The 27,948-nt window shown below is 37.6% G+C and overlaps 1 protein-coding gene across 2 annotated transcripts; it reads left to right on the top strand.

Moving 5' to 3' along the window:
* Positions 1-1,582: 1,582 nt before the first annotated feature.
* ftr67 (finTRIM family, member 67) lies at positions 1,583-16,969 on the top strand. Of its 2 annotated transcripts, none has more exons than XM_051701722.1 (7): positions 1,583-2,225; positions 2,594-2,689; positions 6,736-6,969; positions 8,897-9,026; positions 9,169-9,222; positions 12,486-12,578; positions 16,393-16,969. In XM_051701722.1, exons 1-7 carry the CDS (start codon positions 1,629-1,631, stop codon positions 16,446-16,448), a joined length of 1,260 nt encoding a protein of 419 aa, XP_051557682.1. In that variant the 5' UTR covers positions 1,583-1,628; the 3' UTR covers positions 16,449-16,969. The 2 variants fall into 2 exon arrangements, with proteins under 2 accessions (XP_051557682.1, XP_051557681.1); XM_051701721.1 differs by having other exon boundaries at positions 8,873-9,026.
* The last annotated feature ends 10,979 nt before the right edge of the window (positions 16,970-27,948 follow it).

The raw sequence follows: 27,948 nt of genomic DNA, 5'->3' as shown, positions 1-27,948 counted from the left end.
CATAATTTTCCCCAATTCATCCATTATGCAGGTCTTCAGTTGCACAATTGTACGGGCCTTTGTTGACATAATTTGCGCTTCATAATGTGCCACACATTCTCAATTGGAGACAGGTCAGGACTGCAGTCAGGCCAGTCTAGCACCCACACTCTCGGTTTACACAGCCATGCACTTGTAATCCGAGCAGTATGTGGTTTGGCGTATATCATAACATGGGCTCGGGAATACTTCGGTAAACCTTTGTCAGTCAACACCATTCACCGCTGCATCCACAGTTGTAAGTTAAATGTGTACTCTGTAATTTTTCAAAGTATGTTGAAGTGGCTTGCATTGGCTTACACTGACACCTATTGGCCTGGATGCTGCATCATTTAAACACAGTAGTTTTCAGTTACCAGTGCCATTGTAGAAATTCACTATGCACAGTAAAAAAAAAGAAAAAAAAAAAAAAGAAAAATACCCCATGTTGAATTAAAGAGCTTTTATAATGTTACTTATATGGCTGAATCTTCATCCATATTCACATGAGTGGTCATGATTTTATACATATGTTTTAAAATTACAATTAATTTCTTTAGGAGTAAAACTTTTTAAATGAGAAAAAAAAAATAGAATAATTACTGAATGAACCTTTATGGCTTTACTATGCAAAGCAGAAAACCATACATCAACACTGTCCAGATGCGCCACCAACTTCTCCAAACTCAGTCTCATCTAAGATGGAATGTAGATCAGTGGAAAGGTGTTTTGTGGTCCGACAAATCCACATTTCAAATAGTTTTTGGAGAAAATAGCCATCATGTTCTCCTGGCCCAAGTGGAAACTGACCATCCATGCTGTCATCAGCGTCAGGTCCAAAAACCAGTGTCTGTCATGGAATGGGGTAGAGGCAGACCGACACATCAGTTTTACAGAATAATTGGTGCTGATAGTTGCTTTTTGGAACTATTGGTAAACAGGCAAAAATCTATGCAAATAGTTGCCGTTAGTTGTTTTTTTTTTTTTTTTTTTTTTTATTATTATTATTCCTCTGTGGCTGGTGCTGGAGAATTCAACAGTTAAAACAACTTGATTCTACAGTGTAACAGCAGGCTCTACAGGTAAAATAAAAACAATCACTGACACCTCGTGGGGATTTGCTATATCTAAATCTTTCATCATTGACAATATTAATCCATCTTTTTATCCTAACTTCAATGGATATATATATATATATATATATATATATATATATATATATATATATATATATATATATAGTTAAACATCCCACACTATGCACCATATCTTATATTTTTCCGGTTATTATTGGGATTTTGGTTGAACAATAAACTGTGTCTGGAATGTTATTCATTTTGGACTACTGTAGCCTCTGTGTCTGTGCCCGTAATAGTAAGAAAAGACAAATATATGGAATATAACCTGGAATATTCCTTTAATGTATCACTTTAAACACTGCTATGACGTAACAATGCTAAACACTGCAGAACTCTCCGTAATGGAGTTCTCAGTTGTTGTGCATGGCAGCTGTCCGGCCCCTCCCCCTCCTGTCAGATTCCATGGTCACATGACTCACTTCCTGCATAAACAAAGCTTGCCTGGGTTTCACTCTAACAGGAGCTTTTAAAATGGCGCAAGCTGGAGTTTTCCTGGAGCACGACCAGTTCAACTGTTCCATATGTCTGGATGTCTTAAAGGACCCTGTGACTATTCCATGTGGTCACAGCTATTGTAAAGGCTGCATTAAAGGATACTGGGACCAAGACGACAATCTGGGTATTTATGGCTGTCCTCAGTGCAGACAGACCTTTGCACCCAGACCTGTGCTTGGCAGGAACACCATGCTGGCTGATGTCGTTGAGAAACTAAAGAAGACAGGGCTCCATGCTGGGCCAACAACCTCTGATCCGAGCCAAGCCAAGCCAGGGGACGTGGAGTGTGATGTATGTTCTGGAAAGAAAAACAAAGCCTTTAAATCGTGTCTGGTTTGTCTTGCGTCCTATTGTGAGACCCACCTTCAACCTCACTTCGAGTCCCCGGCCTTTCAGAAACACAGTCTGGTGTCTCCTTCAAAGAAGCTACAAGAACAGATGTGCTTTCGACACGATAAGCTATTGGAGGTTTTCTGTCGCACGGATCAGCAGTGTATTTGTTACCTTTGTTTAACCGATGAGCACAAAGGGCATGACACTGTTCTGGCTACAATAGAGATGAATGAGAAAAAGGTAACGTTTTAGACCATTTCTAGAGACTTATGTGTGTAATGTTAGTGTTTTGTAGCCTGAAAATGTTAATTATGTCATCATTTACTCATCCTCGTGTTGTTCCAAACCGTTTCCCCCATACAATATGAGTGAATGGTGACTGAGACTTACATTCTGCAAAACATCTCTTTTTGTGCTCTAGGGAGAAAAAATAAATAAATACGGGTTTGAAACAGCATGAGGGTGCATACATGATGACAGAATTTGCATTTTTGGGTGAACTATTACACTGTTGAAGAAAGTTGTTGCATGTAACTATATAACAGACATGGATGAATAATGTTTTTTTTTTTTTTTTTATAGTATGTACATTGTGTTTTTCCTCCCAGAATGCTCTCGTGGAGATGCAGAGGATTTCCCAGCAGAGAATTAAGGAAAGAGAGAAGGAGTTGGCTGACCTGAGACGGGCTGCACAGATGCTCACAGTGAGTATGATGTGTTAACATGTTTCTCCTTCACAATTTGCTTTGACGTTTGGCACTTGATAAGGCCTCTTGGTTTAATCAATATCAGCCCCTCGTCACTAAACTTTTGGTTCTCCAATTGAAGTTTGTTAGTGTGGAGCCGTTTTCAGAAATGATTCACTGGCCAAACTAAACGTACTGTACTGTATACAGGTGTTTCTTGAACTTCGGGCACTTTTAGCCCTGTGAATTTCAAGAAAATAAGTTTATCTAGTTTATTTAATTTGTCTACTAACCATGTCCAACAGTGTATGTACATGTAAAGTCATAAACACCCACTGTTGTGATTGGTTACCATCATGCAGCACTTCCAATACAGTCGTTTTTTAAACACAATCTGAAGAAAATGAACACACTCCACACTACATTTCAGGGTTAACATAACATACACCCAACACATTTCATCTGAATGTATCAATCTGTTCACTCTATAACAGCATAAACGATCAAGCAGTCATGGCATTTGAAACATTTGTGAATGGAATTGGTTACACACAGAACTGCATGTGTTGCTCCTAGTCAGTGACAGCAGCAGAATGAGACACGTTTTTGAAAGTTACACTTGTACCGCTCTTAAAACGCAGCACACATCGCTAGAAACGCATCAGAAAGATCAAAGACATCCATCGAGTGCATGTTTACAAAAGACCAACAATTAAAGATAGCACAGATGGGTGCAAAAACGGTCCAGGACATCTTCAAAACAGCACAACAGCAAGATAGCGCAGCTGAATGAAACACAGTGGGGGATCCTTTTTTTTTTTTTTTTTTTTTTGAGTTATTACCTGACGTCACGTCTTTTAAAAGCGGTGCGAGATGTATAATAACGGTCAAAGCTGTGCATGTTTATGTAGAAAAACATTTAAATCCAGACAGGCACATGATAGTGTCCTGTGTAAGTTCACTTTGGATGAATTTCCCATGACAGACCCCATCTCCTCTTCACCTGTGTGACTGACTGAGCACCTGTGGGTGGGGCCAAGGGTGCAATGACGAAAAATAGGCATTTATGTTCTGCTGAAGAGGCAGTCATATGCAGATGTATTTGGTCCTTGTGATGTCACAAGTTCCACAAATTCCAAATGAGCCATTTTTGCAGCTTGGTTTAAATAAATGCTCTTTTTATATTAAGGAGGAAGTTTGCAGTTCTGAAACATACAGTATGTTTTTATAGTACAATGACCTCTTACGTCAAAAGATCAAAGACAATTTTAGTCCTTATATCACGACCCCTTTAAAATGTGTAAATCTTAAAAATAGGCTAAAATATTTGTTTGAGTGTTGTCTTGTGTCGTAGCTCAAGCATTCTCTTTGCTGACACTTTTTTTTGACTAAATACACAAATTATATTTTCACACTTTTTACGTAATTTGACAAAATTACAGCTTAATTGAAAATTATGGTCAGTAAAAATATTCTGCTCACAAGCGATATTTACAGTTGAAGTCAGAAGTTTACATACATTTTTTAACCACTCCACAGATTTCATATTAGCAAACTATAGTTTTGGCAAGTCATTTAGGACATCTACTTTGTGCATGACACGAGTAATTTTTCCATTCATTGTTTACAGACAGGTTGTTTCACTTCTAAATGACTATTATCACAGTTCCAGAAATTTACATACACTAAGTTAACTGTACATTTAAGCAGCTTGTAAAGTTCCATAAAATGATGTCAAGCCTTTAGGCAATTAGCTTCTGATAGGCTATTTGGCTAATTGGAGTCAATTGGAGGTGTACCTGTGGATGTATTTTAAGGCCTACCTTCAAACTCAGTGCCTCTTTGCTTGACATCATGGAACAATCAAAAGAAATCAGCCAAGACCTCAGAAAAAAACAAACAAATTGTGGACCTCCAGAAGTCTGGATCATCCTTGGGAGCAATTTCCAAACGCCTGAAGGAACCACATTCATCTGTACAAACACCATGGGACCATGCAGCCTTCATACCGCTCAGGAAGGAAACGTATTCTGTCTCCTAGAGATTAACTTAGTTTGGTGCAAAAAGTGCAAATCAATCCCAGAACAACAGCAAAGGACTTTGTGAAGATGCTGGAGGAAACAGGTAGACAAGTATCTATATCCACAGTAAAACAAATCCTATATCGACATAACCTGAAAGGCTACTCAGCAAGGAAGAAGCCACTGCTCCAGAACCGCAATGAAAAAACCAGACTACAGTTTGCAAATGCACATGGGGACAAAGATCTTACTTACAATATTTATTATTCTGGTTGAGCGCAGAGCACGTCTGGTGACATTTTGCCTACACACATGCAAGTGGGCGGGCGAGAGTGAGAGAGAGAGAGAGAGATACATTTTGCAACACTGATCTTAGAATTGATATTTAAACCCTTTCAAATATGAAAAAAGGAAACCCTAGACTTGTAAAAACGATAAAACTTTTAAAGCTTTTCAAATTCATGTAATTGCCCTTTTTATTCATTTAATTTTTTAGTGCTTCGTATCTTCTTATTTGTTGTATTGTCTAAACCACTTGCATTTTTTATTTTTCTACATTGTCTTGGTGCAAATGTTAATAAAAACTTGAAGAGAGAAAGAAAAAAGTAAACGGCATCATAAAGGTTTCCACGGTCACATGACTTGTTTTGTGAAACGAGGCTGCCTTCCGAGTGTCCTCACAATTGAGAGGGCCTTCGACAGTGCTTGATGATGTGGCAGCCGAGATACCCAGCCTAACGAGACTGCAGCCAAGCACCCTTAGACTGCCGCTTTCTGTCAGAATAATCACATAAGGACACGTGAACATGAAAACTGGTGTGTAGTATCAAATACATAGAATGTTTGAGAGTCCTAACTGCACGTCAATATGAAGAAAGCCAAATCCAGGGTATTTATAGCCAATTTTGAAATCCTGGCCGGACGCTTCTTTCGGTTTTTTTTTTTTTTGTTTTTTTTTTTTTTAGGTCCAAAAGAGAGGACATGTCCAGGAAAAAGAGGATGTATGGTCATGTAAACTTCTGACTTCAAATGTACCTTGATTTTCTATAATAATAATAATTGTAAGATTTACTTACATTTTAAAACTTTTTCAGGAATCTTTTAGTGAAATAAAACCCCTAAATATTTGAAGTTTTATTAATTGTATTTAGTTAAACAATTCAATTTAATGGAATTTTGTTATGAAATTGAAATGCGTAAATCTTAAAAATAGACCAAAATATTTTTTGAGCGTTGTCTCGTGTTTCATATCTGAAGCCTGCTCTTCGCTGACACTTTTGTTGACTTGTACACAATCCAAAATTGTTTGGCATGGGAACTTTGAGACAGAAATACTTTGTAAAATTGATAGAAATAATTTTCACACAATAAATATTGAAATGGTTTGTGTTCACTCTTTGTTTAGATTGTGGTTTTAAACATGTAATAATTGGTATTTTTATAGTGCATTTTCAGTGTTATATTGAAAGTCTGGGTTTGGGACAAGGCTAAAACCGCAAAATCTATTCATAAAATGCATTTAAAAAAAGAACCAAAAATAAACGAAGGCCTGTTGAAACCTTTCTAAGTCTAATGTGACCTTCATATAACAAAGAGAAAAAAAAAAAAAAGTTGAAATCTGTTTTAATAAAAACTCATCCCTGGGACATAGAAGCCATTTCATGTTGGAGAAACACCCATATATAATACTATGTGTACAGAAGTGTATCAAGGCAAAACACCTAACATTTATCTTTTACAAAAGTATTACTTTTAAGATAAAGTATACTTAGTTTCATATATTTTAATATTTTACAGCTCTAACCATTAATTGATATCATAATATTAATATAGTCATGTCAGTGGCCCTTTTAATTCAGACATATTCTAAATTTTTGTACCTATTTGTCCACCATAATAATCATTCATCATTATTTATTTTTATATGACCATTTTCCACCCTCTCTCTGACCCTTGGAATTAAACAGGCTGTTTATGTTTCTGTAGCCCACCTCTGTTACGATTGACTAACAAATGGACGATGTTTTTTTTGCATCCACTCAGCTTTCCGCACAGACAGCACTCGACGAGAGTGAGCGTATTTTCACAGAACTGGTGTGCTCTATAGAGCGGCGCCGCACTGAAGTGAAGGAGCTGATCCGAGGTCAGGAGAGGGCAGCAGTGAATCAGGCTGAAGCAGTTCTTCATCAACTGGAACAAGAGATCACAGAGCTGAAGAAAAGACATACTGAATTAGGAGAGCTCTTCCAAACAGAGGACCATATCGCCTTCCTGCAAGTAATGATGTTTATTTTTAACAGATTCTTTTCCTAGGTGATATACAGTACCCTAAATACAACAACAGCCTCTCTGAAGTAACCTGGAGTTAAGTGTCTTGAACAAGGACACAATAGTGATTATTTATGAATCACCTTTCCTGAAGTTTGAACCTACAATCTTCTGGAAAGTTACCAGCCCAGACCTTTACCATTAAAGAAATATTCTGGGTTCAGTACAAGTTAAGCTCAATCGACAGCATTTGTGGCATAATGTTGATTACCACAAAAATACATTTTGACTTGCCCCCTTTTCTTAAAAAAAAAAAAAAAAAAAAAAAGAGCAAAACTTGGTTCGAGTGAGGCACTTACAATGAAAGTGAATGGGGCCAGTCCGTAAACTGCCCCATTCACTTCGATTGTAAGTGTCTCACTGTAACCTTGATTTTTGGTGCTGCTTTTTTTTTTTAAGAGTGATGAGTCGAAAGTAACTTTTTTGTGGTAATCAGCATTATGCCACAAGAGCTTGACTTGTATTGAACCCGGAATATTCCCTTATGCTACACATACTCCATTGTGAACATTTATAGTTACTGTATGATATAGTAATATATTTTAATTGTTTAGTTTACATTTTTGTAGTCACTTAAATTTCATGCAGAATTGAAAATTCTGTCATCATTTACTCGCCTACAGTCGTTCCAAACCCGTCTTCCGTGGAACACAACAGGAGATGTTTTGCAGAATTTCCCAGCTGTTTTTTTCCATCTAAATATTCCAACGAAAACAAACAGTGACCATTAGGGAATTTAGTGCACATATTAACTACTTTTATATTGCTTTTTCACTTGTCTGGAGCTGTACAATCCCTGTTAAATATTTTTTCATTGTACGAAAACGAATAGCTAAACAATTCCCGAATATACTTCATACGAAATCGTAGAACGAATGGGTGTGACGTTATTTTGAACAAAATCTGGCGAACAAGGTGTTTTTGCGTTTGTTGCGGTGGTTCGTAACAACTCGCCTGAGCGAACTTTTAGCAAAACTTCTTACTGCCATTGGTCCACATCATAAGTAGGTGTGACCAGGAGCTCCAACTACCTTGATGCCGGCAGCTAATTTCCGTTCACTGCGTTCAGTTCATCAAGATCAGTCAACATAAACACACCGCCGTGTAGCGTTAATAGCGAGCTGGTGCAAATTTACCAACATCTATACGATCGTTCGCATAGAGACATTTTCCAAGACCATGTCATGCACTTTTGTTTGTTTGTTTAGTTAGTCTACTACACGGTGCATATTATGGCTGAGTATAGCGTGTTGGCACATTAACGTCATGAATTCAGAGTGTAAACAAGACAAGTTGCGCATTTTCTTTATATTACTTTAATTCATCGTTGAGTGGTTAACAGCTTCTTTTACTGATCTAGTCGTGAATTCTATTCATAGAATGAGGTATAATTGATAACACATTTTAATGTCACATTAGTTAAGGTTTTACTGAGCGTCCTCGTATTTAAATGTACTTCTAAATTTGAGCATACTCTCAACATACCAGGAATGCTGTTCGTTCCCACATGGACATTTGCCTATTGAATTTCAAGTGAAAAACACTAAGCATTTGGCCGTCCTGGTCTTTGGGTCTCATATGTTGAACCTTTATTAAAACATCAAAGGACTGAAAGAAAGTGACACAAAAGTGAGATTGCATCATTCTCTGCTTTAATCTGTCATGATATGTAGAGGCAAAGATGAAAACTAGCCTTTGTGGGTATAAAGGCATATCAGGAATTGGATTGAGTTTTCAGTTTGTTTAAGTTTCAAGTCAGACCTCTGCCTACAGGTAATATGGTTGCATTTATTTGCCTTTCATTATAAATGTTACACTTTCACTGTATTATTTTTCTTTTACTGTTGCTCAGAATTGCAGGTCTCTTTGTGTTCAGCCTGTGCCTGTTGACTTACCAGCAATCACCTTTGAGCCAAACTTTGGGACCGTCATGACAGCGGTATCCGAGTTCCAAGCTCTCTTAGACGACGTCTGCCAAGGAGGATTTGGCAATATTTCGGAGAAAGGTGAACATACTTAACTTAAAGGGGTGTAAATGCATTGTGTTTAAAATGAGACATTTAAAGCCATTAAGAAAAAAATCTATATTTGACTGTTTTGTACAATGACTCTGATTACTCAATCTAAACATCCTGTTCCGGTTCACAGTGAATGATGTTACTATTATTCAGTCCACGATACCAAAGGCAGATTCAAACTTGGGTAAGAGCTATAAACACCATAAATTCAGCCTAGACAGAAACCTTTATGTGAGCTCACTTCCCAAACCTAGTAAGCTGTCTATATAGGCAGTTTCTTTTGCTTCTAAGGCAGCATCCTAACAGAAATGGTATAATTTTAGAACTGAACTACATGCCTTAAAGGATTAGTTCACCCAAAAATGAAAATTCAATCGTTTACTTGCCCCTGTGTTGTTATAACCCTATATGACTGACTTTCTTTTTCTTAAAGGTGCAATGTGTAAAATTATTCATGTAATATTCACCTTTTTTTTGCCAATGTGTGAACGGCTTGTAACACAACTTAAAAAATGAGCCCTTCCTGGACTTCCTAGGTTGCCTATTAAAGCCTGTAGACTGATTTTTCATGCGATGGGAGCGGGACGCTTTTACCGGGAAAATCCAAAGGATGTGACGTTTATGTGTGCTCCCGAGAGCCTTGCCTCAGACAGTAATAGCTTCTCTTCCGCTATTCAACAGCGACAACAAACTGCAACACTAGGTAACGTTATCTTAGCGATGGGATCCAGCAAACATCCGGCTCCCAGCACAACACCGACTCCTACACAAACTCAAGAGTAAACCAAAAAAAATAAATAAATGTATCTACTGAATCCCATCTGGCTAAGCGGGAATGTAATCGTGGTCGAGCGAAAACTAAAGTGAACATCGGCAGGGCATTTGATTCCTTGAGGGACCTTTGTTTGGTTTTGGGGATCAAAACTGACCCTGAATTGGCATTCTTCTTATTGGACAGGTAAGCTTACATAACTGCAAAACATGTGAAATATAGTGCCATAAGGATTGATCTGTGTAATTTTAGCTAACTTGATCTTGCCTGCACAATAGCTGTCATAAACCATGTTAATCTGTAATTATTCAGCAAGTTACTCTACAGTAACACATAAAATGAATGCTAGACGATGTTCAAGATAAAGCAAAAAGACCCATTCATTAGTGTAACGTAACTTGGTTATACAGAAAATATATACATTCTATTATTATAAAACAATAGCACATCGATATATCAAAATGACAGTTATGATGGAATCACATCAATACTGAATTGTCAAATTATTTATAATGTACAGTCTATTTTATAAACCACTACTGTCATCATCCACCAAATTTAGCTAACAGCTATTGATAAAGCTGGCTAGCTAGCTAACGCCGACATAGGCTATGTATCATGCAAAGAAAAGTGATTACTTCAAACTACAGTCTCGCATAGTCAGACCTATATCCACACTTTGTTTTAGCCCTGTTCCAGCACTGGAGAGTCAAATATAATATGCAGTCTCAAAGTTTGTAGTAAAACAATCCTAACTTTGTAATTTTAATTATGCTACCTCATATGTCAGCATGATGTCGGTGAATGGAGTGTGTGCACAAGCATGAGCAACAGGTAGCTGGCTGCAGTTCACTTAATGGCCATAGGTGTCATTAATAACAAGGGTTTCTGAATCTTATATATTGCACCTTTAACACAAAGAGAGAAATTGTGAAAAAACTGTTGTGCTCAATTATGTCATAAAATGGCAGTTTATGGTGACCACCTCTTCAAGCTTCAAAAGGACCCACAAAAGTATAATTCAGAAGTCTAATAAATTATTCCATGAGACTCATGATTGTTATGAAAGCATACGATAAGTTTTGGTGAGAAATCTAACGTATTATTTATTGAAAATGTTCACTGACGGTTGATCTCCTGTGCACGTTCATTATAGGGCACGAGAGCAACAGTTCACGCAGCACCCTTGTGACATTGGGGCATTCAAGTGAAAACTCATTTTGTTTATCTAAAAACAGGTCCTCCACAGCGATAGTGACAACAGAACACAACACAGCTGCACACAAACCAAAGAACAGAACTTACTAAACATGTCTGAAGAGTTTGTAGTCGAAGAATTTATGCATTTCTATGCCCAGCCTTTTGTTTGGAAAGTTTTTGGACCAGTGCCAGTTCACAGTGGATGGAGTTACCCGTGCGATTCCTAAAATCGATCGATAGAATGTATCATCGTTCGTCACTGCTGGTTAGGACAAAAACTCTGATAACCATAGAAAATATACCTTTTATCATGTGTCTTTTGCCGTCAGTTTAAGATACGGCGTGACTGTGGCTGCCTGTAGCCTCCTCTGTTTCTGTTTGATTTCCAATCAGGAAAAAATAAGGCTGGGCATAGAAATGCATCAATTATTCAACTACAAACTCTTCAGACAATGTTTAGTAAGTTCTGTTCTCCGTTTTGTGTGCAGCTGTGTTGTGTTCTGTTGTCACTATCGCTGTGGAGGACCTGTTTTTAGATAAACAAAACAAGTTTTCACTTGAACGCCTCAATGTTGCGAGGGGGCTGTGTGAACTATTGCTCTCGTGCCCTATAATGAACGTGCACAGGAGATCAACCGTCAGTGAACATTTTCAATAAATAATACGTTTGATTTCAGTTTGTTTCTCACCAAACCTTATCGTATGCTTTCATAACAATCATGAGTCTCATGGAATAATTTATTAGACTTCTGAATTATACTTTTGTGGGCTTTTTTTTAACTTGAAGAGGTGGTCACCATAAACTGCCATTTTATGACATCATTGAGCAAATTTTTTTCACAATTTGTCTCAAGAAAAAGAAAGAAAGTCCTATAAGGTTATAACAACACAGGGGTGAGTAAACAATGGCTGAAATTTCATTTTCGGGTGAACTAGCGTAGTAACATGTTAAAGGGATAATGACACAATATTCTAAAAAGCAATAAGAATACATAGCACACACACATATCTGGGTAAAATAGTAAATTTTTAAATATAAAAACAGACATACAAGTATATTTATAATCAACATTTCTTTGAACTCTGACAACCATCTCCATGAAGGATTCATACAATGCTGCCATTGATTTGAGCCAAATTGAGGCATTTCAGAATGCGTTCTTGCGCTAAAAACAAAACTAGACAACGGCCAGTGGATGGGCGCAAAAATGTGTTCTACTCTTACCTACTTACTGTACCTCTTGGAGCCTTGAGTCGAGCCGAGAGTGCACATACTGAATATGATACCTTTTAATGCTGTCTAGGTAGGCAGCTCACTTAGTTTTGGAACAGAGCTATATACTCAAACTTAAATAGAAAATTATTGTTAGAGGGTGTTTTCTTTTAATCTGATGAAATATTCATTAAAAACATAACTGATTTTAGTATGAATGTGAATTTGCTTTAGGTGCTAACAGGATTGTTTCATTTCATAGCTATAGCAACACCACTACTCTTTGGCCAGACCGGACAAAATCCTTTCACCATAAATGCCCCGACATTTAGTCCATTTCCATTGTCATCAAATGGTGAGTATCAGGATGTGGAATTTTGATTTCACACTGTTGATCCAATTCCAGAAAAAAATGCAGTCTTTGAAGATGTTAAATGAATGTTCCGGTTCAGTACATTTTATGCTCAGTCGACAGGATCTGTGACATGATTTTGATTGCCACTAAAATTTATTCAGACTCACCCCTCATTTAAATAAAAAGGCAATTAGAATGGATGTGAATGGGGCCAGCCCATTAATATTAAATACACCGTTAAAATGACTTTAGTCTGCTAAAAATGCTTCTAGTTTTAACTGGTGTAACGTTGTCATGACAGCAAAGTTGTAATATATCTTTACACAGATAAGGTTAGTAAGCGATTTGATCACACTAAAATCACGATAACATGTAAACTCGGCATAAAAAGAAATGTCCCTTTTTCAGGACACTGTATTTTAAAGATAATTTTGTAAAAATTCACATAACTTTACAGATCTTTATTGTAAAGGGTTTAAACAATGTTTTCCATGCTTGTTCAATGAACTATAAACAATTAATGAACATGCACCTGTCGAACAGTCATTAAGACACTAACAGCTTACAGACGGAAGGCAATTAAGGTCATAGTTATAAAAACTTAGGACACTAAAGAGACCTTTCTACTGACTCTTAAAAACACCAAAAGAAAGATGCCTAGGGTCCCTGCTCATCTGTGTGAACGTGACTTAGGCATGCTGCATGGAGGCATGAGGACTGCAGATGTGGCCAGGGCAATAAATTGCAATGTCCGTACTGTGAGACGCCTAAGACAGCGCAACGGGGAGACAGGAAGGACGTCTGATCATCCTTGCAGTGGCAGACCACGTGTAACAACACCTGCACAGGATCGGTAAATCCAAATATCACACCTGCAGGACAGGTACAGGATGGCAACAACAAATGCCCGAGTTACACCAGGAACGCACAATCCCTCCATCAGTGCTCAGACTGTCTGCAATAGGCTGGACTGAGGGCTTGTAGGCCTGTTGTAAGGCAGCTCCTTACCAGACATCACCGGCAATAACGTCGCCTATGGGCACAAACCCACCTTCGCTGGACCAGACGGGACTGGCAAAAAGTGCTCTTCACTGACGAGTCGCGGTTTTGTCTCGCCAGGGGTGATGGTCGGACTCTGCGTTTATCTTCGAAGGAATGAGCGTTACACCGAGGCCTGTACTCTGGAGCGGGATCGATTTGGAGGTGGAGGGTCCGTCATGATCTGGGGTGGTGTGTCACAGCATCATCGGACTGAGCTTGTTGTCATTGCAAGCAATCTTAATGCTGTGCGTTACAGGGAAGACATCCTCCTCCCTCATGTGGTACCCTTCCTGCAGGCTCATCCTGACATGACCCTCCAGCATGACGATGCCACCAGCCATACTGCTCGTTCTGTGCATGATTTCCTGCAAGACAGGAATGTTAGTGTTCTGCCATGGCCAGCGAAGAGCCCGGATCTCAATCCCATTGAGCACATCTGGGACCTGTTGGATCGGAGTGTGAGGGCTAGGGCCATTCCCCCCAGAAATGTCCGGGAACTTGCAAGTGCCTTGGTGGAAGAGTGGGGTAACATCTCACAGCAAGAACTGGCAAATCTGGTGCAGTCCATGAGGAGGAGATGCACTGCAGTACTTAATGCAGCTGATGGCCACACCAGATACTGACTGTTACTTTTGATTTTGACCCCCCCCCCTTTGTTCAGGGACACATTATTCCATTTCTGTTAGTCACATGTCTGTGAAACCTGTTCAGTTTATGTCTTAGTTGTTGAGTCTTATGTTCATACAAATATTTACACGTTAAGTTTGCTGAAAATAAAAGCAGTTGAAAGTGAGTGGACGTTTATAATGTTTACATCTTGTTGCTATGCTTTTTAAATGATGTGTATTTTAATGTCTGGACTGTCCCCATTCACTTCCATTGCAAGTGCCTTACTGTAACCATGATTTTTGCTTTTTTTTAACCCTTTAAGCTCTGAAGGTGTTTTTAAAGATTTCCTGTTTCAGTGACATACCCAAAATTAAAGGCTTATAACAAAAAACCAAAAAAAAAAAAAAGAGGGTCGTGTTTGTATCATTGTAAAGAAAATTCACATTTTTAATTATATATATATATATGTATGATACATTCTGAGACTCTCAGCCTAAGATTTTTTTGAACCAAAAATTATTTTACATTATATATCTCTGGTTGTAAATAAGGTGGCTCCAAAAAACTGCTTATGTTTTGTTCCTTATAACGTCATCATTAACTAAGAACATTTTTGTGTTGATATGACAAAGCAATAAAATGTTATAGCATTAAAATTATTTATCAAAGTGTCCAAAAACATCTCCATGTGTCCAAAAGCCTCTCCAAAAAATAAAAACATAATAATTGTACAAAAGAATTAATTACACATGCACTGACAAGTGCATGTGTCCCAACAATGACTAAAGGTTTGCATAGCATGCAGACATGATTTTAGTAATGAGATTTCACAGAATGAGTGCCGTTTGACTCAATGAGTCTGCATCATTGAGTCTGTGGCGCCATCTCCTGGTGGCCATATGTAACATTGTGTTTCATGTGGATTATCTAATGATCTGTGCATTTGATTACCTTGTGTGTGGGCTTGGTTGAAAGATAATCATCTCTAAGTAATGCTATGTGATTATGTTCTGTTTGTTGTTTTGTGAAGTTATAAGTGAAAACACAGCATATAAGCAACACCAACATTAATATCAAAAACATATACATAGGTAATACACGCTACATTTTGTCTGTGAATAAAACAAATGGGCCGGTTGTATTCTACTCTTTGAGAGCTTTCCAACAACATGTGACACATGGCTATTTGATCAGTTTGATGTTTTGACTGATTGCAATAATATGTAGAGTGCAATTTGTATTGTTTCTTTAAATAAATTATCAAAACAGAACACTTCTGATTTGTCTGCAAATTACAAAGCACTTGTTCAGTTTTGGTCATAATGCCTGCATGTTTTGGAAAGTAGAATTTCCAAGCTTTCAAACGATACCTATTTTGTGATGGTCAAGACTGTGGTTATTAATATTTTGACTTTTTCTTTTCTCACAGGCCCGAGCTGAAAGTGTTAAATAAAGTGTCAAAATTAGTTTTTGTGGAAATCAACATTAAATACAGTAAAATCATGATAAACTATGTGTATTTTAGTATTTGTGAACTGGCCTCATTCACTTCCATTGTAAGTGCCTTCCTGTAACCATGATATATATATATATATATATAAAGGAGGGACAAGTCATTGTTTTGTGGAAATCAACATCATGCCACAAATGCTGTTAATTTAAATTACTTTGTATTGAACCCGGAACATTCCTTCAATGTTGTGTGTGATTATTTATTTATTTATTTATTTTTCTTGTCAACGTGCATTATTTAAATTTATGTTATATTCTCCTGGCATTAACAAAGAATAAATAAAATGTCGTTTTTTCTAAATGTTTATTTTTTGGCCTTATGCAACTTCTATGTAGAGGAGAGAAGTGAGTGTTCTGGAAATGTCGCGTGTAGTATGCTGCATTGGAACTTGTGTCGTCTGTTGAGCACCAAAGCTCACTGTGTCAGATAGAGTAACCCTAACCCATATGTGCATGCCGCAGTGCCACGGCTCTAACTGCTTTGCTTAAAAAACAAAAAAAACAAGAGACATCTTTTGGTCTTAATTTTAATCAATCCAATCCAGATTGGTAATTTTTGCAAATAATGTTGCACACTTCAGCCAGTCCACAACACTATTTCTGACCTCCCTGCCTCTAATCATTACCTTCTTGTATTCTCCGTCCTCTTCAGGATCCAGAGCATTAAGTTCTCGTCAGAGACTGCATCCACGGAGGAGACGCAAGTAGCAGCCAAAAACGCCTGATTAGAACTGAGAGAGGAGGATTATGATAGAGGCCAAAAGTGGTTTTATTCAGTTTGTTTTATGAAACATGTAAATGTATAAAGACTGAAAGCAGCATTAACCACACTCCAACAAAGACAGATATGTAAATACAGATACGTTTCAGTGTCTCAAAATGTAAATTTCTCAGTGGTAGCAACATTATATAAATTTCTGTTCTCTTACAATTAAAGATGTGTTTCGAGTGAAAGTTCAAAGTGTGAGATGATCCAAATTTTTCAAGTGATTACATGTGAATTAAGTATTAATCATGCCTATATTAAACAGTGATACATAAGTGTAATTGCTTTATAATTGATGCTATCTATTTATTCCTAAAAAGTACTGTAAAAGATGTTGACTCTTCTTAACATATGTCTGAACTGTTTGTGTGTATTAAACAATGTTTAATTGCAAGTATTTTTAAAATTAGGGTGCTAAATGTATATTTTTCATAACATGAAAAATAAAGTTTCTTCCATGTAATGTTTATGTTTGTTAATTTTCTATACGGCTGGATTGGAATAAAAAGAGCATATTACTTGATCTTCCATTTTGGTATGAAATAGAAACAATATATTAATTGAGAAGGAATTACAGGTGCATCTCAATAAATTAGAATGTCGTGGAAAAGTTCATTTATTTCAGTAATTCAACTCAAATTGTGAAACTCGTGTATTAAATAAATTCAATGCACACAGACTGAAGTAGTTTAAGTCTTTGGTTCTTTTAATTGTGATGATTTTGGCTCACATTTAACAAAAACCCACCAATTCACTATCTCAAAAAATTAGAATATGGTGACATGCCAATCAGCTAATCAACTCAAAACACCTGCAAAGGTTTCCTGAGCCTTCAAAATGGTCTCTCAGTTTGGTTCACTAGACTACACAATCATGGGGAAGACTGCTGATCTGACAGTTGTCCAGAAGACAATCATTGACACCCTTCACAAGGAGGGTAAGCCACAAACATTCATTGCCAAAGAAGCTGGCTGTTCACAGAGTGCTGTATCCAAGCATGTTAACAGAAAGTTGAGTGGAAGGAAAAAGTGTAGAAGAAAAAGATGCACAACCAACCGAGAGAACCACAGCCTTATGAGGATTGTCAAGCAAAATCGATTCAAGAATTTGGGTGAACTTCACAAGGAATGGACTGAGGCTGGGGTCAAGGCATCAAGAGCCACCACACATAGACGTGTCAAGGAATTTGGTTACAGTTGTCGTATTCCTCTTGTTAAGCCACTCCTGAACCACAGACAACGTCAGAGGCGTCTTACCTGGGCTAAGGAGAAGAAGAACTGGACTGTTGCCCAGTGGTCCAAAGTCCTCTTTTCAGATGAGAGCAAGTTTTGTATTTCATTTGGAAACCAAGGTCCTAGAGTCTGGAGGAAGGGTGGAGAAGCTCATAGCCCAAGTTGCTTGAAGTCCAGTGTTAAGTTTCCACAGTCTGTGATGATTTGGGGTGCAATGTCATCTGCTGGTGTTGGTCCATTGTGTTCTTTGAAAACCAAAGTCACTGCACCCGTTTACCAAGAAATTTTGGAGCACTTCATGCTTCCTTCTGCTGACCAGCTTTTTAAAGATGCTGATTTCATTTTCCAGCAGGATTTGGCACCTGCCCACACTGCCAAAAGCACCAAAAGTTGGTTAAATGACCATGGTGTTGGTGTGCTTGACTGGCCAGCAAACTCACCAGACCTGAACCCCATAGAGAATCTATGGGGTATTGTCAAGAGGAAAATGAGAAACAAGAGACCAAAAAATGCAGATGAGCTGAAGGCCACTGTTAAAGAAACCTGGGCTTCCATACCACCTCAGCAGTGCCACAAACTGATCACCTCCATGCCACGCCGAATTGAGGCAGTAATTAAAGCAAAAGGAGCCCCTACCAAGTATTGAGTACATATACAGTAAATGAACATACTTTCCAGAAGGCCAACAATTCACTAAAAATGTTTTTTTTATTGGTCTTATGATGTATTCTAATTTTTTGAGATAGTGAATTGGTGGGTTTTTGTTAAATGTGAGCCAAAATCATCACAATTAAAAGAACCAAAGACTTAAACTACTTCAGTCTGTGTGCATTGAATTTATTTAATACACGAGTTTCACAATTTGAGTTGAATTACTGAAATAAATGAACTTTTCCACAACATTCTAATTTATTGAGATGCACCTGTATATCCTACTTGACTTATTTGATTGGACAGTGAGTAGTGCAATGTAATACCATTCTGAGCATAATAGTTTATGAATTGTGTCCTTCAAAATAGCATTTATTTTTATTTATTTTTTTAGATTTCACAAAATATGCTTTTAGGGTGAACTTAAAAGACCCATTTAACATTCAAGAAGAATTTCCAGGAAACTGTCATTTGAAGATCATTCGATTTGTAGAGATTTAGGCTAAATCTGTAATATAGGTCAGCCAGGGGAAAAATAAAATCAGCTATTGTAATATAGTCCACGCAAAAAAAAATATTTCAGTCTGTTTTTAAAGGGATAGTTGACCCAAAAATGAAAGTTCTCTTATCATTTACACGCCCTCATGCCATCTCAGATGTGTGACTTTCTTGTGCTGAACAAAAACAAAGGTTTTTAGAATATCTCAGCTCTGTAGGTCCATACAATGTAAGTGAATGGTGGCCAGAACTTTGAAGCTCCAGAAAGCACATAAAGGCAGCATTAAAGTAATCCATAAGACTCCAGTGGTTAAATCCATTTCTTCTGAAGTGATATGATAGGTGTGGGTGAGAAACAGATCAATATTTAAGCCTTTTTTTACTATAAATTCCAGAACAGTCTGCGCCAGTATTTCGGCATTTTCCGAAAATAACGCACGGACGGATTATTGCTACCTAAGGGAGCTGGAGCTTTCAGCATCAACACCAACACAGTCCTTCTACTAAACGTGAGATCAGTAGCGAAGAAAATGTTTATACTTCATGATTTTATTCTATCACATGAACTGGACTTTCTATTTTTAACTGAGACACGGCTCAACCCTCTGGACACCTGCCTTCTTTCTGAACTAATGCCAAGGAACTACAACGTTTTTAATACCCCTAGAACTACTGGGGTGGGGGTGTAGCCACACTTCTTAAAGACTGTTTTAAATGCAGCCTACTCCCGGTGGTGAAATATTTAAGTTGAGCTACAATTGGTTAAACTGGAACTGACTCACAGTGTATATTGTGCTCTTATCTACCGCCCGCCCAAATATAAGGACTTTATACAGGATTTTTCAGATTTTCTTTCTTTCATTGTTCCCACCACTGGTAATCTTCTGATCATTGGGGATTTTAATATCCATGTATGTTGTCCGTCTAAACCACTGGTAAGACAGTACTCTAAACTTATTGATTTTTTAATTTAATACAGTCAGTCTGTGATGCCACACATAGGCATGGTCACACTCTTGACCTGAGTTTATCCATTAGTAATGTGTTTACAGAGGACAATTATCTATCTGACTATAAACCTGTCTTTTTCGATGTTAAACTTCCTCCTCTTACATCTAAATGTCAACTTGTTGATTGTCATTTTCGACCTGTTAATGAGTCTACAGCAAATCTTTTTGCTGAGGCTTAAGTAGCATGCCCATTTTTCACTATTATTGAGGCCCTTAAGCCCTCCCTAGACACAAAGGAGCTGACTGTCCTTTTTAATTCTGTATGTCTGGACATTATGAATTATGTTGCTCCACTCATATTTAAACATCCCAAATCTCAACCTCAGCCATGGTTTAACAACGAGATGCGTGCTCTTAGGCAGGTCTGTAGGAAAGCCGAACGCAGGTGGAAGAGAGACAAGTAACAGATCTCCTATGAAATGTTAAGAGATTCTCTCAGTAAATACCAGCATGCGGTCAAAGCTGCAAGCACAAAATATTTCTCAGATTTAATTAATAAAAATGCACACTGCCCAAAAGTTTTGTTTAGTATCATAAACAAGGTGCTACACCCGGCTACTTCACCTCTCGTAGATTTAACCCCAAAATGCCTCTGAAGAATTTAAAAACTTTTTTGTAAACAAGATTGATCTTATCAGATCACCGATTACACCTTCTAGTATTGAATTGGCGATTCCCATTCCAAGTTCTCGTTTATTCGACTGTTTTGAACCTGTCTCTATTCCAATCTTAACGGACATAGTCAATCATATGAAGCCAACATCCACTCCTTTAGATCCTATTCCTCCTTGACTTTTTAAAGACCTGTTTGTCACCATAGGTCCTAGTATACAGTCCATTGTAAAATAACTCCTTAACTAATGGTATAGTCCCGCCCTGTCTTCAACATTCAGTGGTTCATCCTTTAATAAAAAATAAATGGCCCTGACCCCACAGTGTTAAACAATTTTCGCCCAATCTCAAAATTACCGTTTTTATCTAAAGTTTTAGAGAAGGTCGTTTTATCTCAAATTACCCCTATTTTTATTAGAGAATGATATCCTGGATAAATTTCAATCAGGATTTAGAGCCGGTCACAGCACAGAGACCGCTCTGTTAAAAGTTGTAAATGATTTATTAGTAGCTGTTGACTCTGGGCCATCATGTTAGATCTTAGCACAGCATTTGACACTGTTGATCACTCAATCCTTTTAGACCATTTGGAGTGTGATGTTGGCATTCGAGGGACAGCACTAAAATGGTTTGATTCTTATCTACATGATAGAACATTGTCTGTGAACATTAGAAACTACAGGTGCATCTCAATAAATTAGAATGTCGTGGAAAAGTTCATTTATTTCAGTAATTCAACTCAAATTGTGAAACTCGTGTATTAAATAAATTCAGTGCACACAGACTGAAGTAGTTTAAGTCTTTGGTTCTTTAATTGTGATGATTTTGGCTCACATTTAACAAAAACCCACCAATTCACTATCTCAACAAATTAGAATACATCATAAGACCAATAAAAAAAACATTTTTTAGTGAATTGTTGGCCTTCTGGAAAGTATGTTCATTTACTGTATATGTACTCAATACTTGGTAGGGGCTCCTTTTGCTTTAATTACTGCCTCAATTAGGCGTGGCATGGAGGCGATCAGTTTGTGGCACTGCTGAGGTGGTATGGAAGCCCAGGTTTCTTTGACAGTGGCCTTCAGCTCATCTGCATTTTTTGGTCTCTTGTTTCTCATTTTCCTCTTGACAATACCCCATAGATTCTCTATGGGGTTCAGGTCTGGTGAGTTTACTGGCCAGTCAAGCACACCAACACCATGGTCATTTAACCAACTTTTGGTGCTTTTGGCAGTGTGGGCAGGTGCCAAATCCTGAAGCATGAAGTGCTCCAAAATTTCTTGGTAAACGGGTGCAGTGACTTTGGTTTTCAAAAAACACAATGGACCAATACCAGCAGATGACATTGCACCTCAAATCATCACAGACTGTGGAAACTTAACACTGGACTTCAAGCAACTTGGGCTATGAGCTTCTCCACCCTTCCTCCAGACTCTAGGACCTTGGTTTCCAAATGAAATACAAAACTTGCTCTCATCTGAAAAGAGGACTTTGGACCACTGGGCAACAGTCCAGTTCTTCTTCTCCTTAGCCCAGGTAAGACGCCTCTGACGTTGTCTGTGGTTCAGGAGTGGCTTAACAAGAGGAATACGACAACTGTAGTGTCTGTGTGTGGTGGCTCTTGATGCCTTGACCCCAGCCTCAGTCCATTCCATGTGAAGTTCACCCAAATTCTTGAATCGATTTTGCTTGACAATCCTCATAAGGCTGCGGTTCTCTTGGTTGGTTGTGCATCTTTTTCTTCCACACTTTTTCCTTCCACTCAACTTTCTGTTAACATGCTTGGATACAGCACTCTGTGAACAGCCAGCTTCTTTGGCAATGAATGTTTGTGGCTTACCCTCCTTGTGAAGGGTGTCAATGATTGTCTTCTGGACAACTGTCAGATCAGCAGTCTTCCCCATGATTGTGTAGCCTAGTGAACCAAACTGAGAGACCATTTTGAAGGCTCAGGAAACCTTTGCAGGTGCTTTGAGTTGATTAGCTGATTGGCATGTCACCATATTCTAATTTTTTGAGATAGTGAATTGGTGGGTTTTTGTTAAATGTGAGCCAAAATCATCACAATTAAAAGAACCAAAGACTTAAACTACTTCAGTCTGTGTGCATTGAATTTATTTAATACACGAGTTTCACAATTTGAGTTGAATTACTGAAATAAATGAACTTTTCCACGACATTCTAATTTATTGAGATGCACCTGTATTCCTCCTCTTCAGTTACCCTAAATTATGGCCTCCCTCAAGGTTCAAATTTGGGTCCTATTCTGTTTTCTCTCTCTCTATATATATTTCTTATCACATGTATGCGGATGACACAGTTATATCTACCTTTGAAATTTGGGAATAATCAGTCTATGAAGTCCCTTATGGACTGTTTGGAAAATATTAAAAGTTGGTTATCTAACAATTATCTACAACTTAATGAAAGTCAGAGGTTGTTATATTTGGTTCACCAAACTATACAGAAAAGATATTCTTGCTCCTTTAGCGATAACTGTGAAAGACAGTGTGAGAAATCTAGGTGTTATAATTGATTCCACCCTTAGCTTTGATAAACAGATAAATTATGTTGTACAAGGCAGCTTTTATCAGCTTAGTATGATTTCTAGGCTAAAACCCGTACTTAGTTTCAAAGATTTAGAGATAGTAGTTCATACTTTTATTACTTCAAGGCTGGACTATTGTAACTCTCTTTATGCGGGACTCTGTCAGCGGCAACTGTCCCACCTGCAGCTTGTACAGAATGCTGCAGCCAGGCTACTGACCGGCATTAAAAAAAAAAGGGAGCTTATTACCCTTGTATTATCATCTCTTCCCTGGCTGCCGGTTAAGTACAGGATTAAGTTTAAGATTTTATTATTTGTTTTTAAAGCACTACACAATTTGTCTCCACATTACACTGCAGAACTCCTAAGCCTTTATACTTCTTCTAGGCCACTGAGATCTACAAACCAAATGTTGCTGGCTGTCCCTCGGTCCAAGCAAGTCAAATAGTGATCGAGCATTCTCTGTAGCTGCTCCTAAATTATGGAATAATCGTGCCCTTTAAATTAGTTCGGCCCCATCTATAGATATTTTTAAGTCTTGGAAGCTATTGTTTTTAAATGTGCTATATAAATAAAACTGAGTTGAGTAAATCTCCACTTTCACCTTCCTCTTGTTTTGTAATTGGTGATTCACATTTTTTGTGCATATCGCCACCTACTGGGCAGGGAGGAGAATTTGTAGTAAAAAAGGACTTAAATACAGTCTTTATTTGTTTGTTAACCACACCTATCATTTAGCTTCTGAAGATATGGATTTAACCACTGAAATCATATAGATAACTTCAATGCTGCCTTTATGTGCTTTTTTGGACATTCAACATTCTGTCCACCATTCACTCCACTATGTGGAGACATGGCTGACCCTGCACTCTGACCCCAGCCTAGCTGGGATATGTGAAAAAAGAAGAATTTCACTGTATATGTGCAAATGTATAATGTGATAAATAAAGAAAATTATTAAAAATTATTAATACTTGCTTTGTACGGACCTACAGAGCTGAGAATTTCTTCTAAATATCTTTGTGTTCAGCAGAAGAAAGTCATCCACATCAGGGATAGCATGAGGGTGAGTACATGATGAGAGAATTTTCCTTTTTGGGAGAACTATCCCTTTAGGATTTACACCTTATATATCTCCCCTTTTCTCCCCAATTTGGAATGCCCAATTCCCACTTCTTACTAGGTCCTCGTGGTGGTGCGGTTACTCACCTCAATCCGGGTGGCGGAGGACAAGTCTCAGTTGCCTCCACTTCTGAGACAGTCAATCCGCGCATCTTATCGCGTGTCTCGTTGTGCATGACACCGTGGAGACTCACAGCATGTGGAGGCTCATGCTACTCTCCGCGTTCCACGCACAAATTACCACGTGCCCCACTGAGAACGAGAACCACTAATCGCGACCACGAGGAGGTTACCCCATGTGACTCTACCCTCCCTAGCAACCGGGCCAATTTGGTTGCTTTGGAGACCTGGCTGGAGTCACTCAGCACTCGCGATTCGAACTCACGACTCACAGGTGGTAGTCAGCATCAATACTCGCTGAGCTACCCAGGTCCCCTGGAATAATTTTTGAGTGTATAATCTGTGCATGTCTTGTCGTTTGAAAATAAAAAAAGGCTTCGGAAAAACTAAACCAGTCTCTGAATGTAAACATGAAGGTTGTATGGAGGTCTATAATATTAAATATGATTAATGCAAATGTTTAAATGCCTTACATTTTAAGTCACTGTTATTAACATAATTATCTCTAAAATAGTGAATTATTAATTTATATCTATCCATCTACACACACTATATATATATATATATATATATATATATCACACACATATATACACACACACACAGGGTTGGGAGGGTTACTTGTGAAATGTATTCCACTACAGATTACGGAATACATGCTGTAAATGCCGTATTTCGTTAGATTACTCAAGGTCAGTAATGTAATGTATTCTAAATACTTTGGATTACTTCTTCAACACTGGTAGATTTTTTCACTTGTTTTGACTATAAAAACTCTAACAGTACAGTAAGACAAAATACACATGTTAAAAATACATTCTCTGAAAAACCTAAATATCTTATGCAGTGTTGTTTCTAAAACAAGATAAATCAAACTGATCTTGTTTTAAGGATTTTTAGATATTTTTACAGGAAATCAATACAAACATGACTATCAAGAATACGATTTTTGCCCTAATATCAAAGGTCTTACTAGAAAAAATAAATTATGATCTAAGCGTGAATTTTCTTGATAACAAAATATGATCATACCTGGTAACATGTGCATGTAAAATGGCTAGAAATAGCATTTTAGCTTAGCGTAAAGATGACAGTTTACACAAGGTTTATTTCTATTTCTTCTGCTTCAAACTTATTTCAAACTTACTTCTCTGTCTGCTCGTATGAATGTAACACATCATAAGAAAGTGTTTCACCGCTGTTCAAATGCACTTTTGATCGCATCATTTATATGTATAAATGTTTTCCATCTGAAAGGAATAAATATTAAATGAAACAAATGACAATAAAATGCAAAGTAATCTCTTCAGTAATCAAAATACTTTTTGAATGTAACTGTATTCTAATTACCAATGATTTAAATTGTAACTGTAGTGGAATAAAGTTACTTATATTTTGTATTTTAAATACGTAATCCCGTTACATGTATTCCGTTACTCCCCAACCCTATATGTATGTATGTATGTGTATATATATATGTATGTATGTATGTGTATATATATATATATATATATATATATATATATATACACACACACACACACACGTTTATATCAGTGTGTGTATATATATATATATATATATATATACACACAGGTGAATCTCAATAAATTAGAATGTCGTGGAAAAGTTTTATTTATTAAGTTATTTATTTCAGTAATTCAACTCAAATTGTGAAACTCGTGTATTAAATAAATTCAATGCACACAGACTGAAGTAGTTTAAGTCTTTGGTTCTTTTAATTGTGACGATTTTGGCTCACATTTAACAAAAACCCACCAATTCACTATCTCAAAAATTAGAATATGGTGACATGCCAATCAGCTAATCAACTCAAAACACCTGCAAAGGTTTCCTGAGCCTTCAAAATGGTCTCTCAGTTTGATTCACTAGGCTGCACAATCATGGGGAAGACTGCTGATCTGACAGTTGTCCAGAAGACAATCATTGACACCCTTCACAAGGAGGGTAAGCCACAAACATTCATTGCCAAAGAAGCTGGCTGTTCACAGAGTGCTGTATCCAAGCATGTTAACAGAAAGTTGAGTGGAAGGAAAAAGTGTGGAGGAAAAAGATGCACAACCAACCGAGAGAACCACAGCCTTATGATTGTCAAGCAAAATCGATTCAAGAATTTGGGTGAACTTCACAAGGAATGGACTGAGGCTGGGGTCAAGGCATCAAGAGCCACCACACACAGACGTGTCAAGGAATTTGGCTACAGTTGTCGTATTCCTCTTGTTAAGCCATTCCTGAACCACAGACAACGTCAGAGGCGTCTTACCTGGGCTAAGGAGAAGAAGAACTGGACTGTTGCCCAGTGGTCCAAAGTCCTCTTTTCAGATCAGAGCAAGTTTTGTATTTCATTTGGAAACCAAGGTCCTAGAGTCTGGAGGAAGGGTGGAGAAGCTCATAGCCCAAGTTGCTTGAAGTCCAGTGTTAAGTTTCCACAGTCTGTGATGATTTGAGGTGCAATGTCATCTGCTGGTGTTGGTCCATTGTGTTTTTTGAAAACCAAAGTCACTGCACCCGTTTACCAAGAAATTTTGGAGCACTTCATGCTTCCTTCTGCTGACCAGCTTTTTAAAGATGCTGATTTCATTTTCCAGCAGGATTTGGCACCTGCCCACACTGCCAAAAGCACCAAAAGTTGGTTAAATGACCATGGTGTTGGTGTGCTTGACTGGCCAGCAAACTCACCAGACCTGAACCCCATAGAGAATCTATGGGGTATTGTCAAGAGGAAAATGAGAAACAAGAGAACAAAAAATGCAGATGAGCTGAAGGCCACTGTCAAAGAAACCTGGGCTTCCATACCACCTCAGCAGTGCCACAAACTGATCACCTCCATGCCACGCCGAATTGAGGCAGTAATTAAAGCAAAAGGAGCCCCTACCAAGTATTGAGTACATATACAGTAAATGAACATACTTTCCAGAAGGCCAACAATTCACTAAAAATGTTTTTTTTATTGGTCTTATGATGTATTCTAATTTGTTGAGATAGTGAATTGGTGGGTTTTTGTTAAATGTGAGCCAAAATCATCACAATTAAAAGAACCAAAGACTTAAACTACTTCAGTCTGTGTGCATTGAATTTATTTAATACACGAGTTTCACAATTTGAGCTGAATTACTGAAATAAATGAACTTTTCCACGACATTCTAATTTATTGAGATGCACCTGTATATATATATATATATAAATAAATATATATATATATATATATATATATATATATACATACATATATACATATACACACACACACACACACACACACATATATTTATATCAGTGTGTATGTGTGTGTGTGTATATATATATATATATATATATATATATATATATATATATATATATATATATATATATATCATATTATAATTTCTATATACAGGTTGCATGTGAAGCTTGACCACCTGGCACTCTTGGTTTGCATAAAAGCAAAGTGTAATGTCTTTGTTCTCGTGTGTGATTGGCCGCTTCAGGCTGTTTTGAACAGAAACCTGATAAGCTTCTACCTGCATTATAACCCACGCCCAGTTTATACACAAACACTCTTGCCTCCGTCCTCTATTGTTCTGCCTTCCTGACCACAGTTCTGTCTTTCATTTAACACTCCTCTAACCAGAGCTGTGGGAAAAAA

The sequence above is a fragment of the Myxocyprinus asiaticus genome, chromosome 6 (genome assembly GCF_019703515.2).
Source record: "Myxocyprinus asiaticus isolate MX2 ecotype Aquarium Trade chromosome 6, UBuf_Myxa_2, whole genome shotgun sequence".
In the NCBI taxonomy this organism is placed as follows: Eukaryota; Metazoa; Chordata; class Actinopteri; order Cypriniformes; family Catostomidae; genus Myxocyprinus; species Myxocyprinus asiaticus.
Note: the sequence above shows the minus strand (reverse complement) of the source record. Positions and strands in the feature narration are given on the sequence as shown.

Coding starts and splice junctions, on each gene's coding strand:
- ftr67 (XM_051701721.1), top strand. CDS start 1,629: ATGGCGCAAGCTGGAGTTTTCCTGGAGCACGACCAGTTCAACTGTTCC. Junction 9,027..9,168: donor TGGCAATATTTCGGAGAAAG/GTGAACATACTT, acceptor TCCGGTTCACAG/TGAATGATGTTACTATTATT. Junction 12,579..16,392: donor ATTTCCATTGTCATCAAATG/GTGAGTATCAGG, acceptor CGTCCTCTTCAG/GATCCAGAGCATTAAGTTCT.